Source organism: Coffea arabica, chromosome 2e, assembly GCF_036785885.1.
Source record: "Coffea arabica cultivar ET-39 chromosome 2e, Coffea Arabica ET-39 HiFi, whole genome shotgun sequence".
NCBI lineage: Eukaryota > Viridiplantae > Streptophyta > Magnoliopsida > Gentianales > Rubiaceae > Coffea > Coffea arabica.
Window position 1 is genome coordinate 74,441,397 of NC_092313.1, and position 19,802 is coordinate 74,461,198.

Below are 19,802 nucleotides of genomic sequence, written 5' to 3' on the forward strand. Positions count from 1 at the left end.
TGTGATTTATATAAATGACCTTAAGTGGACGAAAAACTTAGCTTGTTTACTCTCCCCTATTTGTTGCCACCTTATCTCTCCAAAATAAGATATCTCACAGATTGCTCCATTAACTTGAGAAAATTAAACAAGAAGATTATAGAAGTCACCTCAGATAGGAAATCCAGTTATTCTATGGGAACCAAAGGAATCTGTTTACTGGTTGTCCATGATGACCTTACATGCCGTAATATAGTTGCAGAAATGTTACAAAGTTGCACTTATGAAGGTATTCAATAAACAGATATTTCACCATAGAAATTCTTACATTGATTGTGTAGATTTTTGTTATCTTTATTTGTTTAAAGGTGTTGATTCTTTTATCTTCTGATACGCATCTACAAGTTATCTATCAACAACTTTTTAAGTGTTAGGAAATTTATTTTTCATCTTCTTCTCGTGTAGAGATTCATCTAGATTTGCAAGTTATATATCTTATGCTCCTTTGAGTTATCGAAGTTTCCAGACATTTTTTCATCCATTTGATTCAATGGCAAATGCTCATCTTAGCATCAAGAACATTTCTTACTTCTCTTTCTTCTCAGTTTTGCATGTTGGAAGGCCTTTGGAAACTTTGGGTGCCGTTTGCAACAGAAAGGACACAATAAATCTCATCCTCACAAATCTCCATAGGATACAAGGACAAGTTCCAGGCGATATTCTACACCATATCGAGAAGAAACTTAATTTGCCTACCTTTTGTAAGTGTTGCTACCCCAATTCTACGTTGCTTCGTTTTATCATGTTTCCATATGGTGTTGTTTGCCATTCTCTTCTTTTTTTTTCCCTTCTTTCTTGGGTTTCTTTCTAAATTTTTTTTATATATATAATTTTTGAAACATCTAGCGGGTTAAGAGAAGAAAATGGTGAATTTCAAACCCTAATACTCCAGTTGGTAAAAGGGCACGTTGATTTACTAACGTTCTTGTTCTAAAAGCTTGTTCAAAATAACAGTCAAGTCAAAGAAAACCCTAGTGAAGTTAATTGTTAAAACATCAAGAAATAAGGAGTTAATTTTTTTGAACCAATACAAAAATTGTATTCGTTGTCTATTGCAGTGATGTCACCAGATGAACAAACATTTGAGTTGAAAGACCAAGAAAGCAGCTTTGCAGCATATTTTCTAAGCTCTTTGAATGTCAGTGACGTTGACCATCTATGGGAGTTTGCATCTGTCACTGCTATAGAAGATAAAAGATATGCTGCTGAGAGCAAAGGAGAGGGAAGTGGTCAAATGGCTTCAACCTCTGAAAACGTAAATCTGGAGGCCACAGGTAGGGAAAATACACCTTCAAATGGCGATCAACCACGCAAATATCGAAAGCGAAAGAGGAAAAAGATGAAGGGTGAAAACAGTGGGGCAAGCGGAGATTCTGAAAATGTGGAAAAGAGACCTAGGATGATTTGGACTGATGAGTTGCATATGAAATTTTTGGAAGCCATGGAAATGATACTCCCTGAAAGTAAGAAGTCAAAATCCCATTTTCCATTAATTTGATCTTCACTATTTTCAGCTTAATTATGTATTAATTAACTTGTCTTTGCGTGTAGAACCTGTCCCAAAGAGAATAGTTGAAGTTATGAACGTGCCGTGGTTGAAAAGGGAACATGTTGCCAGTCACTTGCAGGTCTATTTTCGGTCACATTTCATGGATTATTCTTGATTTCTTTTGATGCTTGCCCTTTGAAAGAAACCTTGAAAACTAGGTCAATTATTCTTGTATTACATGCAACCGATTTTAAGCACGTCGTTAATTAACGCGTATAAATACGCTTTACGATATACCATAAAAAGAGTACACTTAAAAAACAACATGAAAAGAATTAATTTGTCTTGATTGATTGAAAGAAGATAATCGCGACGTTTTATTTACGGTCTTACTCGCTTTATTGCCTAATCTTTGTGATAGTAATAAATTTAGATGCAAGCATGAGGATGAGAATTACTCATTACAATCATATCTGTAAAAGTTAATGCTCGATTTCCCTAGAAAGAAAGACACGTGATTTTATGAATACAGCACCATAAGATCTTAGAATCATTGCTCCCGGCGTTGGGGACAATGAATGGGATCACCCACAAGAGTCGTAACTTAACTTAAGAGTCATAGTGCAAAACTAAAATGTCCAAAAACTGAATTTATTTTTTTTAACAAAAATGGCATATCACTTCTTTTTAGGTTATGTACTCAATTTAACTTCTTTTTTTTTTTTTTTAATAATTTACACATCTTCAGAAATATCGTATTATACTGAAAAAAGCTGGTGTTTCAAACTTTGGGATGAACCTCACAAATCATGTTGGAGAATCAAGCATAACTTCATGGCGTTCATCATTGTATTTCAGCTCTTTGCAAAGAAATCCAAATCTCAGGTCTATGCTCTATGGGAATGGAAAAGCACCTTTTCATCAAAGTTCTCTTGGCATCAAGTCCATTTCAGCCTCAAGAAACCTGCACCTTTATTCTAGTGATTCCAGGCTATCAAGCAGTACTATGTCAATCTTGAGACCATCAAATATGCTGGCAGGCAACAATAATCAGGGAACTCTCCAACAGTCAAGTAATTCAATCTTGTCATCATCCATTCAAGCATTAATGTCACAGAAGAACAGTTATCTAGATTATGCGGCAAATTCCCTAAGCAATGATTGGTGGAGGCGCTTCCTGGAAAGGCAGCTGAAAAATGGTCCTAGGAGCATATTCAATAATGGATTCGGACTGTATGGTGATCAGACAAAGAACATGCTGTTCAGCGTTCAAGGCAGCAGCTCAACAAGTACCGATGCTGCTCCCGCAGAAAGCTCCCAGTTAGATAAAAGTTTTATGGGACTTAAGCTGACAGATGACGGGAAGTCCCTGGAATTTGGAGGAACAAGTGTTTCACTTTCAGTAAGTAACGTAGCTAGAAGAGAAATTGCCCCTCCTGCCAGGATTTCTGGAACTGAGAATGAAAAGTTGGACTATCAACTTCAGCCTTCACTCACCACAAATGACTTCCAAGTTCCACCAGATGCAGCCCTGCCACAAAATGGTCAATATCAGAATCAGGGTTCGGGAGATAATAACTATACTTCAAATTCTTTTAGCTGCATCTCCCAGCTGGTGAGTTCCATGGAGAGAAGTACAATCCATAGCCCTTCATTACCTGTTGATCCTTGCAAGTCCCATCAACAACATCCTCTCCCCCAGGATTTATGCACTACTCCTGGAGACGTGGAAGCAATCCAACGGCCTTCAATAGCAGCAAACGACTGCAGCATACCCCTACAGCAACATACTTTTCTGCCGCATTTGGACACTCCTGCCTACTGGAACCCATCTGTTCCAAGCTCATCACAATTGCTGGCCTCAAACGAGCAACAACCTTCATTTCCGCCCTCAGGTCCACCCGGAAATGACTACTCTGTCCAATATCCTACAACAACTTTGAACAGCATTTTTGATGATCCACCGCACATTGATTCCATGCCATCTTCAGGGAATGAAACCGCTGTTCACTCTTCTTCAATATTGTCTGCTGTCCAACAGGAAAGTAATAATAATGTGGCTTTATTAGGGACATCTCAAAATGATGCTTCAGCCCAGGAACCTTTAACTACTATTCAGCAAATTCCGCAGCAAGAATCTTCGATTCCATTGGCTCTAGAAGAAATACTGAACAGTTCCTGGCCTGATGGGAATTTCAGTACCCTGATGAATGAGCCAGGCAGCTCATGTCCCCATCTGTATTGGGATGGGGATTTTGATCAAGATACATTTTTCCGTCAGTTTGATTAGTTCTTCGAGTTCAAATTTGAAGACCACATTTCTAGCTCTCTATCAATCAAGCGTTGTTTAAGCTGAAAGGGACGTAGGTCTTAGTCTGGACTGGAGGGAAGTCTGGAGGGGAGAAGATGCACAGCTTTTGATCAGCAGACACTTTCCAACCAGTTTGATTAATTCTTCTTATACAAAGTTCAAAACCACATTTCGGGCTCTTTATCGCTCATCATGTATTGTTTTCAATAATTTAAAATGTAGAACTCTATCTATAAAGATACAAATTGAGAGAATGATACTTTAAAGAAATCATAGAATTTTCTCAAATATTGATATCTTATATATCACTGTGGATCAGTTTAGCCTTGTTAATTATCCAAGTAAAAATCTGATTCTTTGCTTGAAAATACGGGACGTATTGACCCATTGGACATTACTTCAATCATAGAACGTATGGTAATTTGTTTTACACGAGGCAACGGAACATTTGCATCCCTGGTGACCAAAAGCGTCCCAAAGTTATATGCCATTGAAGCAAATTTAGAGAAAACACCAAAATGCCTTTCCCCTTTCAATAAATCTGGTTTTGAGTTGAGAAAACAGATTTTTTTTTTTTTTTTTTTAAAGAATCAGCCGGTTTTGCAATGATTTGGCTGGCCAATATGTAGTAGAGTGGATTTATTCAGATTTGACTAAAATGAAACTGCGTTGATTCGGAGAGTAGGACTAAATTCAGAGTCTCACATATTTGTTTAAAAAATGAAAAGGGGCAGGTTTGTTTTTGGTTATTATACTCTATACAGCATTCGATATACAATTATATAAAATTGTTGTATTTTTTAAAACACTCGGGTGCATAAAAACAAAATTCACACTTTTGACAGAATAAAAATAAAAATTTACATAACACAACAAGATAATGTAAATGCATACCGCAATATGCAATCAGCATAACAATTGTACAGAATTCTATCTAAGCAAGTGATCTTTGCATTTCAAAAATAGCTCCTGACACTTCATTCTAATATTTTGTTACATGAAAGAAGGTGGCAAGCCACAGAATTATTTTAGAGCACAAATATCATTTATCTTTGATCTACCTGCACATCATCCATGTTTTAATTGGAAGTACAATTGATTTGTTTATCCTCTCTAGTTTCTCGCAGACAATTTTTGCCATCTCCAATTCTTTTTCTCAAGAGCACTTGCAGCAATATGCCAAAAGCAAGCATATCTGGGCAGGTGTCTATTCATGATATATTTTAAGAAGTAAATTCCAAAACCTACCCCGGAGGAATTCATACAAACTTCTGAGCAACGAGGAACGAATGAATATATTGCGAACTCAAGAGCAGCAAAACTACTGTTAATATTTGTATCCATAAGTAGCCTTAAAGTGGCATGCAAGAATGGGATTCTGCATAAGTTTACTAAAATTCTCTCGTATCAATTTGTTCTACTTAGTAGCTATCTAGAGACCATATAGAGTAACATTTACGCCATATCACAAAGAAAACTGGATAAATAGCTAATTAAACGAAGTTGTTCCTGCTTTAACAAGCTCATACATGTCCACTGCTTTCGTCTTCATCACTTCAGCTCTGTTAAGCATTTTCGCTCTCTTTTCTGCGGTCGGATGGCTCAAGAAGCGATCCTCGTTCACAACCATATTGTTGTGTTTCTTGTGATACATTGGAGCATGTCGAGGGTCATAGCCGGCTGAAGCACAAAGGATCCTCAATGCCACTTTTCCGGTGGCAATTCAGTGCCACATCCATATTTATGCCGTGTGTCCTATTTATTTAATTTGTCATGTGTTATTTATTTAAATTTCTTCTACCATCACGTAATAAGTGGGATTGACACTGAATTTGGCACCGAGTAGTGGCATAGAGGATCCCAACTGCGGCTGAAGCCATTAACATCATCCCAATATAATCGGCTTCGAGTTCCTGCAGCCTATAGAAGAATGAACAAGAAAGCGTAATCTTAATTTGTTGGGACGATGAGGGGGACAAATTCTACACTGAGGTTTAAAATGTAAGGAATAACAAACGAAAGGAATAAATACATGAATGAAATTAACAGGCAGTTCCGGACTTTGGAACATTTATTTCTTCAATTATATCCAATAATATATCGAGCTTGAAGCCTTGAACTGTTTCCTGAGACTCACGACATAATGCATCTATATATAATGAAAATACTTGTGAATCTTGTCATAGACGCGTACACATAATCTTTTACTGGACTGATTTAGCATGTTAAAGGCTAAGCTTAATGCCACCAGCCCCAGAAAAAGAGGCAATTATGGAGTTGGTGCATGCAGTTTTAAGGATAAAGGGGACGGAATCCGTTAAACTTAAAAGAAAATGACTTATTAGAATCTAAAAAAAAAATTATACCTAATTTTTAACAAATATACCTGTTCTATCTCTTAACCATCAATTTTCTCTATCTAGAGAATAAAACAAATGATTTTTTGAGCCATCTTTTGCTTAATTATATCAGGGCATTTTGGTCTTTTTGTCCATTTCCGTTAAGTTTAACGGATTCCGTCACCTTTACAATTTAGTTCAAAGTACGGAGTCTCGTGTTGTATATTTTGAAATCATGAGAGGTTTTTCTGTATATTAGATTTACTACAGGGGACTTTTTTGGTTTTTACCCTTAAAATAAAACATTGAGAGTATTCAATTTAATTAAACTAGTTTATATCCTAGTTTGATAAGCCTCATTTTCTACTCCAATACTGAGGTTTTAAATTGTAAAACAATTTATCGCATGGGCTAATAGACGTACGTGGATAAAATACAAAGAGATAAATGTAGAATATTCAACAGTTTTTTTTTTTTTTTGGTCATTCCATCCACAATTAAAATCCACAATTGAAACAAGTATTATTGATCCATAGATTATAACAATTTTAAATATTTTTGGTCATTTTATCCGTAAGCAGAATCCACGATGAATTGAATGGTGGAACAAGTATTATTATTAATCCATAATTTATAACAATTTTAACGATTTAAAATTTAAACTATTATCCTCGACGAGAAATTCAAATTAAGGGGCCAAAGGATTCTCCTAATGGTAGATTGATGAATATTAAATATTCAAAAGTTTGTTTCAAATGTGGTATGATCAATCAACATAAGATGTTGAAGTAGACCACTTGTGGGTAGATGCAGACTGTGAATGCATTGCCAATTTCCTTTCCTTCTGTCATGAGTCCTAAATCTAATTCTAATCAAGCTCACGCTATCCATTTCCCTCCTATACGCAAAAGGAAAACTTATCATCAATGCATCCTTTAGTCCTTCACTCTCTCCCGCCAGCGCCAATTGATTCTTCTTTTCCTCCCACACCCAAACCTTACTCTACACTTTCGCCACTGCCCCACAACAGCTTCGCCACCATAATCCGAGAAGTTAAAACGGCCAAGTTGCATGGTTTTGCAGCTTCAGCATCACCCTCTACCCCAAAAACCAAAACCCAGAAGCAGGACGATGATTATCACACCACTCTTAAAGCCCTCAATTCCAAGGGTCGCTTTCCCCGCAAATCCCTTGGCCAAGTAAGTGCAATTTTAAGCTGTTTGCGTTTTTGCCGTGATTGAGGCATTTTATCGAACATATTAGTGGGAGAGCCCTGTGAGGATATTGTGCTTTGTTTGCAGCATTATATGTTGAATGGTTCGATAAATGAGCAGTTAGTCGGTGCAGCTGATGTCAAAGAAGGGGACGTAGTGCTTGAGATCGGGCCCGGGACTGGTTCACTTACCAATGTCCTCGTTACTGTTGGAGCCACTGTTCTTGCTATTGAGAAGGTCTGCTTTTGATTTTTATTATTCATTTCATCCGGTTGTTATGAATTATTTCTGTCAGCAATTGCTTCCTGTTTCATTTCTGCATTTGTAAATTTTGGTTTTTGCGTGCCTTTATGCTTTCCTAAGTAATTGGATTACCTGCTTAACCTGATTGTATCCCAAACTCGTGAATCAAGCTAAAAATAGGAGTTAGATTTGATATATTCTCTTCTATTGACAATATTCTGAAGATGATAGTCAAGGGAGTGGATGAATTCAAATTTTTTGAGCCATGTTTCGTAGAAATAGTGGAAGTTAAGAAGTGAGGAAAAACTGAAAAGGAGGGGGGGAATCCAACATGTTTTGTTTTAAGATCATAACAATGGACTATAGAAATAGTGTTAATCTCAGAAGGGGATGAAAGAATGCTCTTTTCCCAATGTTATTCCGATTCCAGTAAAGAAGGAAAAGAAAAATGACAATGTGAAGCATGTCCTTTCCACAGGGTGAGGACTTAGGGTCTCCAAAGTGAACTTAAAGAGGAATTTCTAATTGACTGACAGATTGCAAAAGACGGATAGCAAACTTTGTCAGCTAAGTGAGGAGGGGAAAAAACAAAGAGAAGTAAAGAGAATATTTTTCAGTGTCTAGGAGCTTATACTTTTTTCATCTCAAGTGGAATATTGAAGTTTTACTTAAAGATGTCTTCTTCTCAGGTGGACCTTATTTCTTCTTTTTTTTAATCGTTTGTAGGACCCATATATGGCAGCACTTGTGAGGGAACGTTTTGCTAATACAATTCGGGTGAAGGTGATAATCTTACTTCTTATAAGTTCAAAGCTTCTATCCTTTTGTTAATGAGCACGTGAAGACTCAATTGTTCATTGGTTTATGGAAATTTCTCCCTGATAGCGTCTTTCTTCATACCTGCTCTATAGATTTTGAGCTAGCTTACAGAATAATATTCCACAATAAGTCAACAGGCAATAATTTCTTTTTAAGCTCCCTTGAAAGCTTAATGTCTCAAGTTACTTGATGTGGCATTCCAACATTACATCAGCTTCATTGCATTAAACTCGTATCTTTGGAGTCCAATACTTGTTTTTAGTTTCAATTTCATGATTGGAAAAATAGATGACATTAGCTGTCTAGAGGTTTATTAACTTTCACAATTTTGAAAGTCCATTTAGCCCTTGTTTACTGTGTCGCATGCTTGACAAAGTAGTTCTTTGATTGGTTAAATGACTTGGAAGTGAGGCATCATAGCGGGACTCCAGATTAAACTCCCATAAGGACTTTGGATGTTACCAGGAATGACTGCATTTGGTCCATGTCTTTCTCCACCAGAGAGGATGTAAGGGTGGTGATAAAGTAGGGAAGTAGGTACATTAACTCTGCAGACCTAGTTTTCGGCCAGAGTCTCATGTTGATTTTGCCAATTTTTATATTTTCTGGCAACAATTCAGTTGCCATAAAATTTAACAAATGCAAATTGGGATCTATTCAGTTGGGGAAGGATTTCGCATGTCTTGTTGTTTGGAAAAGTTTCCACTCGTGTTTCCAGAATACCTTTTCATTTATTTTCTATTTCTCTCTGTAATCCACTGGGATATTTCATGTTATGAAAAAAAACTATTCCATGTGCAAATGGATTCTCGAATTATAGGTCTTTTATACTGTTCATAGAAATTGATCAAACTTTTGAATGCTTTAATGCTTTACTAGGAGTTTTGTTGTCAGGAAGAGAATGCATTATGTTCCTTTGTTTGTTGTTGGAACATGCAGGTTTTGCAGGAAGATTTTACAAGATGTCATATACGCTCTCACATGTCACTGATTATGGAAGGTAGAAGTTTTGTGGAGTCACAACGTGCAAAGGTGATAACAAATCTTGCTTTCAGTGCTATGTTACGGGCTGGTCAACTTTTGATCATGAAGACACAATGGTTCATATCCAGAAATTATACGAACTTTGAGGACAATACATGGAAAGATAATCTTTCTGTCCAGATTATATTAGACTTGCTCTCCAGCAAGTTAAAAGTTAGCAATATGTGCTGTTGATGACATTAAATTTGTCTGTCCCGATTGCACGATAGTTAGACTTGACCACCAGGCTTGGCTGAGTGAATCTAATTTCGGTTTTCTTCAAGGTTATTATAGCCCTTTAAGTGTGTAGTGTTATGAGATGGCTTTCTCATGGGTGATCTGATTTTTTGCTTAGGGTCTATTTCTCTCTGTTGTTCTTTGACAATGCTCCATATTGCCTGAAGTGGCTCCAGCTCATTTTTACATATCATAATATCACATACTTTGAGGAGGCTGACTGATGCAAATTCTTTTTATATGTAGAAGTAGCTTGGTTGTTATATTGTTCTTCACCGCTAGACTTGGATATTTAACTGTACCTTCACTGATTAATTGCAGGTAGTTGCCAATATACCTTTCAATACAAGTACAGATGTGGTAAAACAACTTCTTCCAATGGGTGACATGTTCTCAGAAGTTGTCCTTCTACTCCAGGTTCACTTTGCCACTTCTTTGATATGACACCTTTAATGTTGATAGTGAACTGTGCATGGTAATATGTGCAACATGTTAGGCGCAGAAGTTAACTGTGCTTTTGCAAAACCACTACCTCTATAAAGTAGCGCCACATAACCAAAGCAACGATTACAAATGCAAGAACCCTGTCAAAATTCAGCAAATTTCTCACTTGAGCATTTAGCTTTAGTCTAATCTTTTGAAACAGAAACAGAAATATCTACTTTATAATAGTCCATATTCGACTGAAATTTTGCCAATATTCTTTTGGGGAGTTTAAAACATCATACCGCTCCTCAGATGGGTTACTACATGCGTGTGCATTTAAACCCATGTGCCTTAAAGTTTATTTTCTCCTTTGAGTCTATAATGAGATATTAGAGCATTTATATGTTCCTTAGAGAAACAAAATGCAAATGAAATGTGGTGGCTAACCATGATCACCCCATTGCTAACAGGCTGACATTCTAATCCAGATCAGTATTACGGATGTTCTCATTCATCATGATGTCAATCTTTTTCTGAAATATTTGATCTTTTGTAGGAGGAAGCAGCATTGCGTTTGGTGGATCCATCCTTGAGGTCCTCAGAATATCGACCTATAAACATTTTTGTGAACTTTTATTCAGGTGATTCAGAAGGCATATTACTGAGACTAGATGGATTGGTGTAAATTTGATCAGTATCATTTATGGTGGGAATTAATTTTGGAATGGTCATAGTTCAAGATGGACAGTTGTCTCAATATTTTTTGTTCATATATTCAAAGTAAATAATAATTATTACCTACTTTGTCATAGCTATCTCTTGTACATGCCTGTTCTTCCTATGGCATTAATCTGCAGCTGTATGCCATAAATTAAATTCTTTCTTCACTTTCATCTCATCAGATCCTGAGTACAAATTTAAGGTCCCAAGGACAAATTTCTTCCCGCAGCCAAAGGCAAGTAAATTCTTTTATCTGAATGAAAGTAAATCTCAAGTGGATGCTTTAGTCATGTGGCTCGTGATATTTTCTGAAGATTTCAAGCATGTGCTATACACATTCACCTATTGGAACACAGAATTGATTTGCGTGTTTATCTGTATCAGTTGTTTGCAGATAGTTATCAGATAAACAGCCTTTGAATGGTAATGTATGAAAAAACGATGTGGTACTTGCCATGACCATTTGTGATCAGTAATTCATAATGCTTCTGCAGGTGGATGCAGCAGTTGTTGCCTTCAGGCTGAAGCAAGCTTTGGACTATCCACGAGTTTCATCCACAAAAAGCTTTTTCTCAATGGTTCTCAGCAGCTACTCTTCTGTTTGGTTTCCTTTCTCACTATTCATGTTGAGAGACTACTGTTGAAAAGCCTTTCTTGTTGCAGCGTCTTCCAGAAATAATACTTTCTTCTTTTCTCTTGATCAGAACTTTGCTAGTTTTCAAATTATTTTGCCCTGGGAAAGAAGTTAAAATACTGATATTTTATTAATTTGACCTTTTGTTATAAATGCCGTTGCACATAGCTGTGACTCTGAATTGTTCGCAAAAGTTGGCAATCTATGTTTTCCACTCGCTACTATATCTTTCAATTTGTTTTTGCCTGCATAATAACTCCAATCGTGATGTCAGGTGAACTCAGCATTCAATGGAAAGCGTAAAATGCTGAGAAAAACACTGCAGCACATCTGCCCTCCCACCGAGATAGAAGCAGCTCTGAGTGAAGTTGGTTTTCAAACCACGGTTGGTATTCTAATAATTTATCTTATACATTCATTCTGTTACCTCAGTTTCTGAGCAGCTCTGAATCTTAATTTTGTACTCATATGCAGTCAAGACCAGAGGAGCTTGCTTTGGAGGATTTTGTAAAATTGCACAACCTGATTTCAAAACCATAGGTATTTTGGGTGTCATTTGAATAATGGCCTCGTGGGAGAATCCATCATTGCCAAACTGGATATATCAGGACAGTATTTCAAGGAACCCCAAGATTGCCAACCCGGACAATGTTAGATCTGCTCTTCACTTTTTGTTTCTGGTGGGGCTAATCAGTTTAGGCCAGATCACAAGCTAGATTGTTGAGCCACCCTGTTGAGTTTGCCTCTTCACAGGATGGGTAGGAGTTCATATTTCCTGCCTACGCTGTTGAAACAAGGAGTTTCTGATTATCATTCTCATTTGTCGATTATATATAACACGGGTTAAATAAATGTAGGCAAGAGAAGTGTAACAATATCAAGTGTGTGTGTGTGTGTGTGTTTTTGGCACTGGATGGTGCTAAAATGTTGACCAATGATAGCTCATGTTTAACAGAACTACACAAGGTATCATTACCCTTTTTTATGCACAGCAATCACTGTAAATTATAATGCTATAATGACTCCTGGTTCCTTTCCAATGTATGCATATACACTGAAGGATGAATTTGGCAGGCTAATTCCTTGTATCTTCCAAATTGGCTCTCAGGAGAAGCCAGCATTTGTAGCCACTCACGTACTAGCAAAACGGTGGAAGAATAAATAATCCAGAAATTCTTCAAAATAAGCAAAAACTACTAGTACTAGATAATAGACAAATATATTCCAAAAAAAAATTGTTAATAGTACATAATTCCTCGAGTTTGAAGAATACAATAGGAAGGCGGGCGATACGCAAAAGTTCATATCTCCCTTCACTGCTATCCATTTCTTCAACCATGAAATTGATATACAAGATCGAGAGACCTTAATCTACTCCCCTCGGGATCAAATTGCTCCGCTGAGGAACCGCCTCTTCCAGCCGCCACGTGACTGACATAGCTCGGCCGCTGCTCCGCCACAGCAGCCACAGACGACGGAGACAAGGGCCTTTTGGGTCTCTTATTCTGAATAAAGCAGTCTCTCATCCTATCCTCAACTCCCTCAATCTCAATAACGGCAGCAGCAGCAGCAGAAGTGGAGGTGTTCTTGGAATCGTGTTCAACCTCATCATCATCACCCATTTGCATGGGGTCCATGTCATATTCATCTCCGCCGCCCACGGCTGAGGAGACAGAGTTTTCGAGCGGTGGAGGTGGTGGTGGTGGCTGGAGGGAAGGGAGAAAAGAGGCCTGATGTGGCTGGAAAGGCAAAAGGAATGGCGGTGGTGGGTGGTGGGAGAGGAAGAGAGTCAAGTGGTGGTGGGCAGTCTGGAGAGAAGAATAAATTTGGAAGACTTGGGAAGGGTCTAAAGCAGCAGTAGTGGCCGAGGAAGGAAATTGTTTAGCCATTAGCGCTGCTTGTTCCAGCGCTACCACCAGCTCACCCATTGCTGCAGCTTCTGAACCCATTCCCCAATTCTCTTCCCCCACTCTGTGTGTGTGTGTGTGCGTGATTGATTTGGTTCACTGACAATGGGGGAATCTTTTTAGATTCCTTAAAAACAGTTAAACAACGTGATTGGGAAAAGCGTGGGCCTCTCCGGGTTGGTGTCCAAATGTTCTTTTATGCTGTTCTTGCAGTTTTTTCTTTCTTCTTTTTTTTTTTTTTTGGTGTGTTTTCCTCTGCCGATGGTTAAGTTGGAAAAGCGTGGTTTATACGGAGGATAGAGCATTATTTCAAATAATTATTTGGAATAATTACTGTAGTATTTTTTATGATGTGATGTATATGAGATAAAAAGGTGGTTGAAAATATAAAAAGATGAATTAAAAATTGTGTTTATGATACAAACGAAAAAATTTTTTGAAAAAAGTTGCTATCCAAACAGATGATGATGCAAGTAAAAGGATTTGCATCCCTTAACCATGAAATCTCGAATTCGAAATCCAAAAGAATGAAAAAAACAACAATGGAAAAGTTTCTTCCCACAAGAAACCCGGCCCGACTTAAATAGGATTAATCACAGATGATAAAATAGATGCGAAAACACGTGGGTTATACAAAAATAATAATAATAAATATCCCAGAAAAGGTTTTCCTTTGGTCAGAATTCGGATGAATGTTTTAGTTGTTTGTGACATAGAAGAGTTTTTCTTACTTGTCAGAGAAAACACGTATTTTATAATCCTTTTTGTGTATTTGTAATGCTTTCATTATTGTATCACAAAATACTATTTAGAAAGGAACGACATACACAAAGAAATTTGTTTGGAGACATTTGTTTTCTTAAAAATAAAAAATGAAGGCTTTGATTGGCAAACAAGTTTTTGGCCAAGTTTATCTGTTACAAGTTTTTTAACAATTTTAACTACAATAACCTCAAAAAACTTTTCAAAATTTTTAAACTTTACATTTCAAAATATTTCAAAATTTACATATTTCAAAAAAAATTTCTACAGCTTCTACGGTAAATTACTGTAAAATTTTAAACAAACATTCAAAAAAACTCACTTATCAAGAGGAGCCGTTTTCAAACGCTTTTATTTTTGTTTATAACTTTTTCTTATCTCACATACATTTACATCACGACAAGTGCTATACTAATTTTTTTTTTTAACAAAAAAATCTCCAAATAAGCTTCAATCCGTAAGAGAATACTCCATTATCAATGATATAACCAAAAGATCATATAAATGGATAGAATTTGTTTGATGGCTGTCGCTCCGCCCATTGTTCACCAGATATGAAACAGTGGGAGGAACTTTAAGTAGTGGGAGGAGGGGACAGGCCAACCAGACATGACAGAAACCAATGGCCTAAGTATGCTGGTCAACTGATGTTATTGGGCATAATTTACAGACAAAATCGGATCACAGAATTTACACTGAAATAATACATCTTTGAACCATCTTTAAATTAGCCTAGCCTTAAAAAAGAAAAGAAAAAAAAATCTTTAGCCTAAGCTTTTAACATGAGCAGATAGTCATCGATTATGGACATGGCAGATGATCGATAACTAGAGCCAAACAAATTGTAATGATTAAGGTAATGATACAGCAGATACAGTTCTCTCCTTTTCTCAAAACCTGGTTGCTTGGGCATCACCTGATACAGAAGACAGAAACAAAAGGAGATTTCTGTTCAGTTGTACGAGGAAATAGCACACAAAGATTAAAAGCTAGCAGTCGAAATACTCCATAAATACCAAAATGGCAACAGGCAAAGAGCTAACTGCAAAATTTGGGAAGATGGTAACAAAGAACTTGAGCAGACAAAAAAGCATATTAATCTGATGTTCTATTCTATCAAAGTTTGACAAAAAAATTGTTTGAAACATAGTACCTCAAAGTAAGCATTGTAGAAAGATCCTCCAAATCCAGCACACCATGACATTCCAAATTCTGCTTCACAATGCCCATCTGCACAAGATGAAGAGGTTTATATTCATCCCAAGTTCCCAACCGATGCTTAATATTTTAACAATTGAGGTCCTGAATAAAGTTTTTCAGCTAAGATGTAATTTTCTAGGATGTGATTAATAACATTTTAAACTGTTATCAATCATTTTATCATATGGATAGTATTGTTCTCAGGGATCAAAAACAAACTTCTAATCAAATTTACGAAGACAGTTGCTCCAGATTATTCATTTCCAGTAGTCTTTTGTTTCTCAACATATTATATCTTGCATAAACCTTTACTAATACTACAACATAAAGTTCCAGTCAACAATGACAAAGGTTTGAAATCATCAAGAAGATCCATCCTCGGTCTGAAAATTTGCCGCAAAAAAAAAATTTTCTTATCAGAGAAGCTGCAACTGTACTAGTAACTGCAATTTGAGCGTTGTGCACAATGCTGTGCAAGCACATATTTCCATTCAAAAGATGGGTGCAAATCACATCCATAACTAGTCATACTTAGACCTACTTGATTTTTTGTTACAATAGAATGGTCAGCTGGAAATTAACAAACTGAAGTCATTTGATAATAGCAAAACAAATGCAATCTCTGGTTAAAGAGATGCTAATATAATGTAAAAGAGCAGAAGAACACAAACTTACAGTAGCAAGCTGGATCAAGGATGACAGGTTCTCCATTTCTATCAGAAGTGATATTCCCACTCCATAAGTCCCCATGCAACAAGCAAGGCTCTATCGCTACACCCTCAAAAAGAGGCCGTATATTCTTTGCCAACCTTAGTCCTGTATGCAAAAGTCCATCCATTTTTCAGGGTCATTTACTGAATGTTGATAAATTTAATACAAATTAAAGAAATATTGTTGTTTTTATGCGTATTCACAAAATAAGGAAATGGATGTCTATCAATTTCTTATCCTCTTTACCATTGGCCTAGTTTGGATGGAAAGATTTGGAAGAAAAGAAGAGAAAGGGAAAGACTCATTTTTCCTTTGTTTGAGAGTTTTTGAGTGGAAGGAAAAGAAATGGAGGATGAATAGTTAACAAAACTCTCTCCAAATATGGAGAGAAATGGAAGTAAAGTGAAACCAAAGCTTCCAAACTTTTTCTAAATGCCACATTTGTCTATAATATACCAATTAAAAAATTATTAATACTGAACATGTCCAAAATCATTCCTAAACTCCTAAACAACTTCAAAGTTCCTGCCCTTCCTTTCTCCTCTTCATTTCTTTCACAACTTAAACTTTCTCTTCTTTTCTTTTCTCTTCAAAACTCCCAAACCAAGCCTTACTTCCTTCTCCTTTTCCTCCCTCTCCTGCATCAAGTGTCCATGCACATATGAGAAGGGAAGAATAAAGTAGAAGAGCAGCCAAAAAGGCAGACCATCTGCCACGCCACTTTTACCATCTTTCACTCCCGGTAATTTCCTCTCCACCACTGCCAAAATTAAACTACCACCGCACAGCTAGCTTCTTCCATTTGCTGTGTAGGCCAAATCCCAATTCTAGAATGTCATCAAATATTTTTTCAAACAGGAGATTTATGCACTTTACCAATCAGTAGTTGCCTACAAGTCAGTTGGAAGATTTATTATAATGCTACAGTCAGCATACTCATCCATTTTGTTCATTAAATTTCAAAAAAATAGTACAAATAATCAATACCTCTTTCATATATGGTCGAATCACCATACTGTTGTCTTGCCAACTTCAGTTGATAACCCAGTCTATGCACTGCATAAAATTCTACCCAGTCTGATGTCCAAGTATTAATCTGTGGAGTGCTACAAAAATGTATCTGAAGTAGTTAAAACTCAAAAAATGTTTTGTTTCCCTGTGTAAATCAGAAGCTGATACATGGAATTATCAACCCAGACATGATATTTGGAGATAAGAAATTTATGTAGATAGAGGAGCAAAGGGGTTTATACAGACATATATACAATGTTTTCATGGCTTGCAACTGCACTTGCATTGGGGGAAAGTTACGTATTGTAAACTCGGAAATGGACAAATTAATTACCTTCCAATGGTATTGTCCACATGAAAACCAAAGCCATTCTCAGATTTCCCTGCTTTATGCATTTCAGCAAGCTTCCTCCCTAGTACAGACTGTAGACTGGTGATTCAAGTTCAATGAAAATTATAACAAGACAAATAGCTGCAGAAAAGCATGCCGAGAATAATAGAGGATGGAAGAAGGAATGAACTGTGCTTACTTGATTACTTCTAGAAGCACCAAACTCTATAAATTCCATGATAATATATGAACCACCTGTTGGAAGCGGACCGACCTAGAATTACATTTTATCAAGTTTGTCATGTCAAATAGCCTAGCGCTGAATTTAAGGGCAGATAGTAAGTAATTGAGAAGAAACCATTAAAATATAATTTATAAGTTATAACTTCACCTTAAATGGTTTAGGCACACGGACTGTTCTAGTTTCGTACATAGCATTCAAACCTAAAGCCTCTCCCTCAAACATTGATGGTTCAACGCTCCTATTCAAATTTTGGAGTAATGTAAGAACATGAAAGCATACATTAATCTCTTAGTTTTACAGAAAAAAAAAAGAAATATATTTTGTTGGTCAAAAAACAAATACAACATTCATGCTGTTTCATATTCTCTTCTTTTATCAAGTCTCAGATTCATCAATATGTTAGAAGCACACAAACTCATGCTACCCACTTATAGTTTGTACTATATGTGATCAATCAAACTAGGGGCAGATTCACATAGATAAAAAAGCAGGATACCACACTAAGTAGGAACAGTTGGCTTCATCCATACCTGTTAGTTTTAACGAAAAAGGAACCAGCATCAGTGTCATAACGACTAGCGAGATTGATGCAACCACCTCCAACAGGACTAATTCTTGTAATCTCATTTGCCTTTCCTTCTGATAGGATCCATTCCCGTATAGGATCATTACTCAAGCTTGACACTGAAATAATACACACTTGATTGAGTCATTTTGAAAAGAAAGCGGTAAATAATGAAAATTGGGGATCAGCTGTAAACATCAGTTTAGTTCAGCTCAATTATTTTGGCCAAAAAGGATCACATAACACTTAAATGGTAAAAAAGTGCACAACTTTGAACAGAAATGAGGTCCAACATAACTCCTGAAACGCATTGCACTCCATTCACAAGGAAACGAGGGAAAAAAGATACTGGAAAACAAACTAACACTTGTGTCAATTGAATAATGAATACACACCAATTGCATTTAAATAATAAAAATAATCATCATCAATTCAATCTGGTAAAAGAAGACAGACCCACAAGCTAAATTGTAAAAGTTAGCAGCTCAGGAGACTGAAACATTGAAATCCAGGTAAAAAGTCGGGGGGCCATATTTGTTAAACTCATCAAGCATGAATTTTTGGGGGTGGGAGGGGGGGAGGAGGTGGGGGAAGCAATGGTTTCTTTTGTTACTTGCAAGAGGCCTGTGTAGTTTAGTGAAGGAGAATCTTGCACATCTTCTACCAAGACCACCGCTTGAAAAAGAAGGAATGCAGGATGAGAAGGAGATGAAGCCCACGTGTAGCATAGCTACCCCCGTTCTCTCTTCTCGCTGTTTTATCTCCTGAAAGGAAGCCAAAACGGGCAAAAGCTCTAGTTTGTGTTTGAGGTGCCTGGTTCGGATTGGTTCCATTTTTCCGGTTTGACTCCTTTTTTACTAATGGAGGAGACGAACCGTGGAACCTGTTCCGCCCCGGGTTGTCCTCTCGACCAGCTTAGGACCTTTGAAATAAGATTTTGGAACTAAACGTGATCAGAATTTATTACAATCAGCTAAACTCAACCCAAAAAAAAAATCAAAAACAACAACCTAACCTCGGAATTGATTGTCTGGTTTTTCTTTGTTATCTAGTAATTTTCAAATTTAAGTTTATCTCTCGTAATAAAACGGGTAAAGTCATACATATAATTCTAACTCGATTACACCCGGATAACATATATAGTTTTTGTATTTTAACAAAAAAAATTTCTTTTTTTAATCCCTTTAGTTAAAGAGGTAGTCCGTTAATTAGTAAGCAAAAGTTTCTTAAATTCAGGAATGGATTATAATATCTAAATATTATGGTGAATTCTTTAGATTTCCATTGTTATTATGTTCGTTTGTTCTAGGTATAGTCTGAAGTTATTTTATAATATTATGGTGAATTCACCAAATTATCACTATTATTCTGTTCGTTTGTTCGAGGGATAATCTGAAATTATTTATCAAAACTATGGGAAATAAAAGTTTTGAATTCTAATCCCCTACACCTGCCTTAGTAGGAAAAATTTTTTAAAAAAAAAAGTTAAAGGAAAAATTATTCCTTACACAATATATGCCAACTATTATAATGAGCCATCCCTTGTATGGTATCTACCACACAAAAGACAAGGAATG

The 19,802-nt window shown here is 36.6% G+C and overlaps 3 protein-coding genes across 6 annotated transcripts; 1 reads left to right on the top strand and 2 right to left on the bottom strand.

Moving 5' to 3' along the window:
* Positions 1-6,953: 6,953 nt before the first annotated feature.
* LOC113733109 (ribosomal RNA small subunit methyltransferase, chloroplastic-like) lies at positions 6,954-12,534 on the top strand. Of its 3 annotated transcripts, XM_027259260.2 has the most exons (10): positions 6,958-7,377; positions 7,480-7,629; positions 8,362-8,418; positions 9,394-9,486; positions 10,036-10,131; positions 10,697-10,781; positions 11,043-11,095; positions 11,355-11,438; positions 11,769-11,879; positions 11,969-12,534. In XM_027259260.2, exons 1-10 carry the CDS (start codon positions 7,105-7,107, stop codon positions 12,032-12,034), a joined length of 1,068 nt encoding a protein of 355 aa, XP_027115061.1. In that variant the 5' UTR covers positions 6,958-7,104; the 3' UTR covers positions 12,035-12,534. The 3 variants fall into 3 exon arrangements, 2 of the variants coding, with proteins under 2 accessions (XP_027115062.1, XP_027115061.1); XR_011841043.1 differs by lacking the exon at positions 11,043-11,095 and having other exon boundaries at positions 6,954-7,377; positions 11,969-12,089; XM_027259261.2 differs by lacking the exon at positions 8,362-8,418 and having other exon boundaries at positions 6,957-7,377; positions 11,969-12,089.
* A 160-nt stretch (positions 12,535-12,694) lies between these two features.
* LOC113733110 (uncharacterized) lies at positions 12,695-13,565 on the bottom strand. The gene has a single exon (XM_027259262.2). The coding sequence runs from the start codon at positions 13,441-13,443 to the stop codon at positions 12,826-12,828; it is 618 nt and encodes a 205-aa protein (XP_027115063.1). The 5' UTR covers positions 13,444-13,565; the 3' UTR covers positions 12,695-12,825.
* A 1,078-nt stretch (positions 13,566-14,643) lies between these two features.
* Positions 14,644-19,149, bottom strand: LOC113733112 (protein-ribulosamine 3-kinase, chloroplastic-like). 2 transcript variants are annotated; one of them, XM_027259263.2, is made up of 9 exons: positions 18,839-19,149; positions 18,191-18,344; positions 17,808-17,898; positions 17,616-17,690; positions 17,420-17,508; positions 17,062-17,180; positions 16,039-16,179; positions 15,317-15,393; positions 14,644-15,079 (listed from the first exon to the last, which is right to left on the bottom strand). In XM_027259263.2, exons 1-9 carry the CDS (start codon positions 19,056-19,058, stop codon positions 14,933-14,935), a joined length of 1,113 nt encoding a protein of 370 aa, XP_027115064.1. In that variant the 5' UTR covers positions 19,059-19,149; the 3' UTR covers positions 14,644-14,932. The 2 variants fall into 2 exon arrangements, with proteins under 2 accessions (XP_027115064.1, XP_071937204.1); XM_072081103.1 differs by lacking the exon at positions 18,839-19,149 and adding an exon at positions 18,496-18,661.
* Positions 19,150-19,802: the final 653 nt, after the last annotated feature.

Excerpts from the sequence above, each read along its gene's own strand:
- LOC113733109 (XM_027259260.2), top strand. The coding sequence starts at position 7,105 with ATGCATCCTTTAGTCCTTCACTCTCTCCCGCCAGCGCCAATTGATTCT. Across the intron at positions 7,378-7,479 it reads CCCGCAAATCCCTTGGCCAA|CATTATATGTTGAATGGTTC; the intron begins GTAAGTGCAATT and ends CTTTGTTTGCAG. Across the intron at positions 8,419-9,393 it reads CTAATACAATTCGGGTGAAG|GTTTTGCAGGAAGATTTTAC; the intron begins GTGATAATCTTA and ends TGGAACATGCAG.
- LOC113733110 (XM_027259262.2), bottom strand. The coding sequence starts at position 13,443 with ATGGGTTCAGAAGCTGCAGCAATGGGTGAGCTGGTGGTAGCGCTGGAA.
- LOC113733112 (XM_027259263.2), bottom strand. The coding sequence starts at position 19,058 with ATGGAACCAATCCGAACCAGGCACCTCAAACACAAACTAGAGCTTTTG. Across the intron at positions 17,691-17,807 it reads GTGTGCCTAAACCATTTAAG|GTCGGTCCGCTTCCAACAGG; the intron begins GTGAAGTTATAA and ends ATGTAATTCTAG. Across the intron at positions 15,080-15,316 it reads TCTACAATGCTTACTTTGAG|GTGATGCCCAAGCAACCAGG; the intron begins GTACTATGTTTC and ends CTTCTGTATCAG.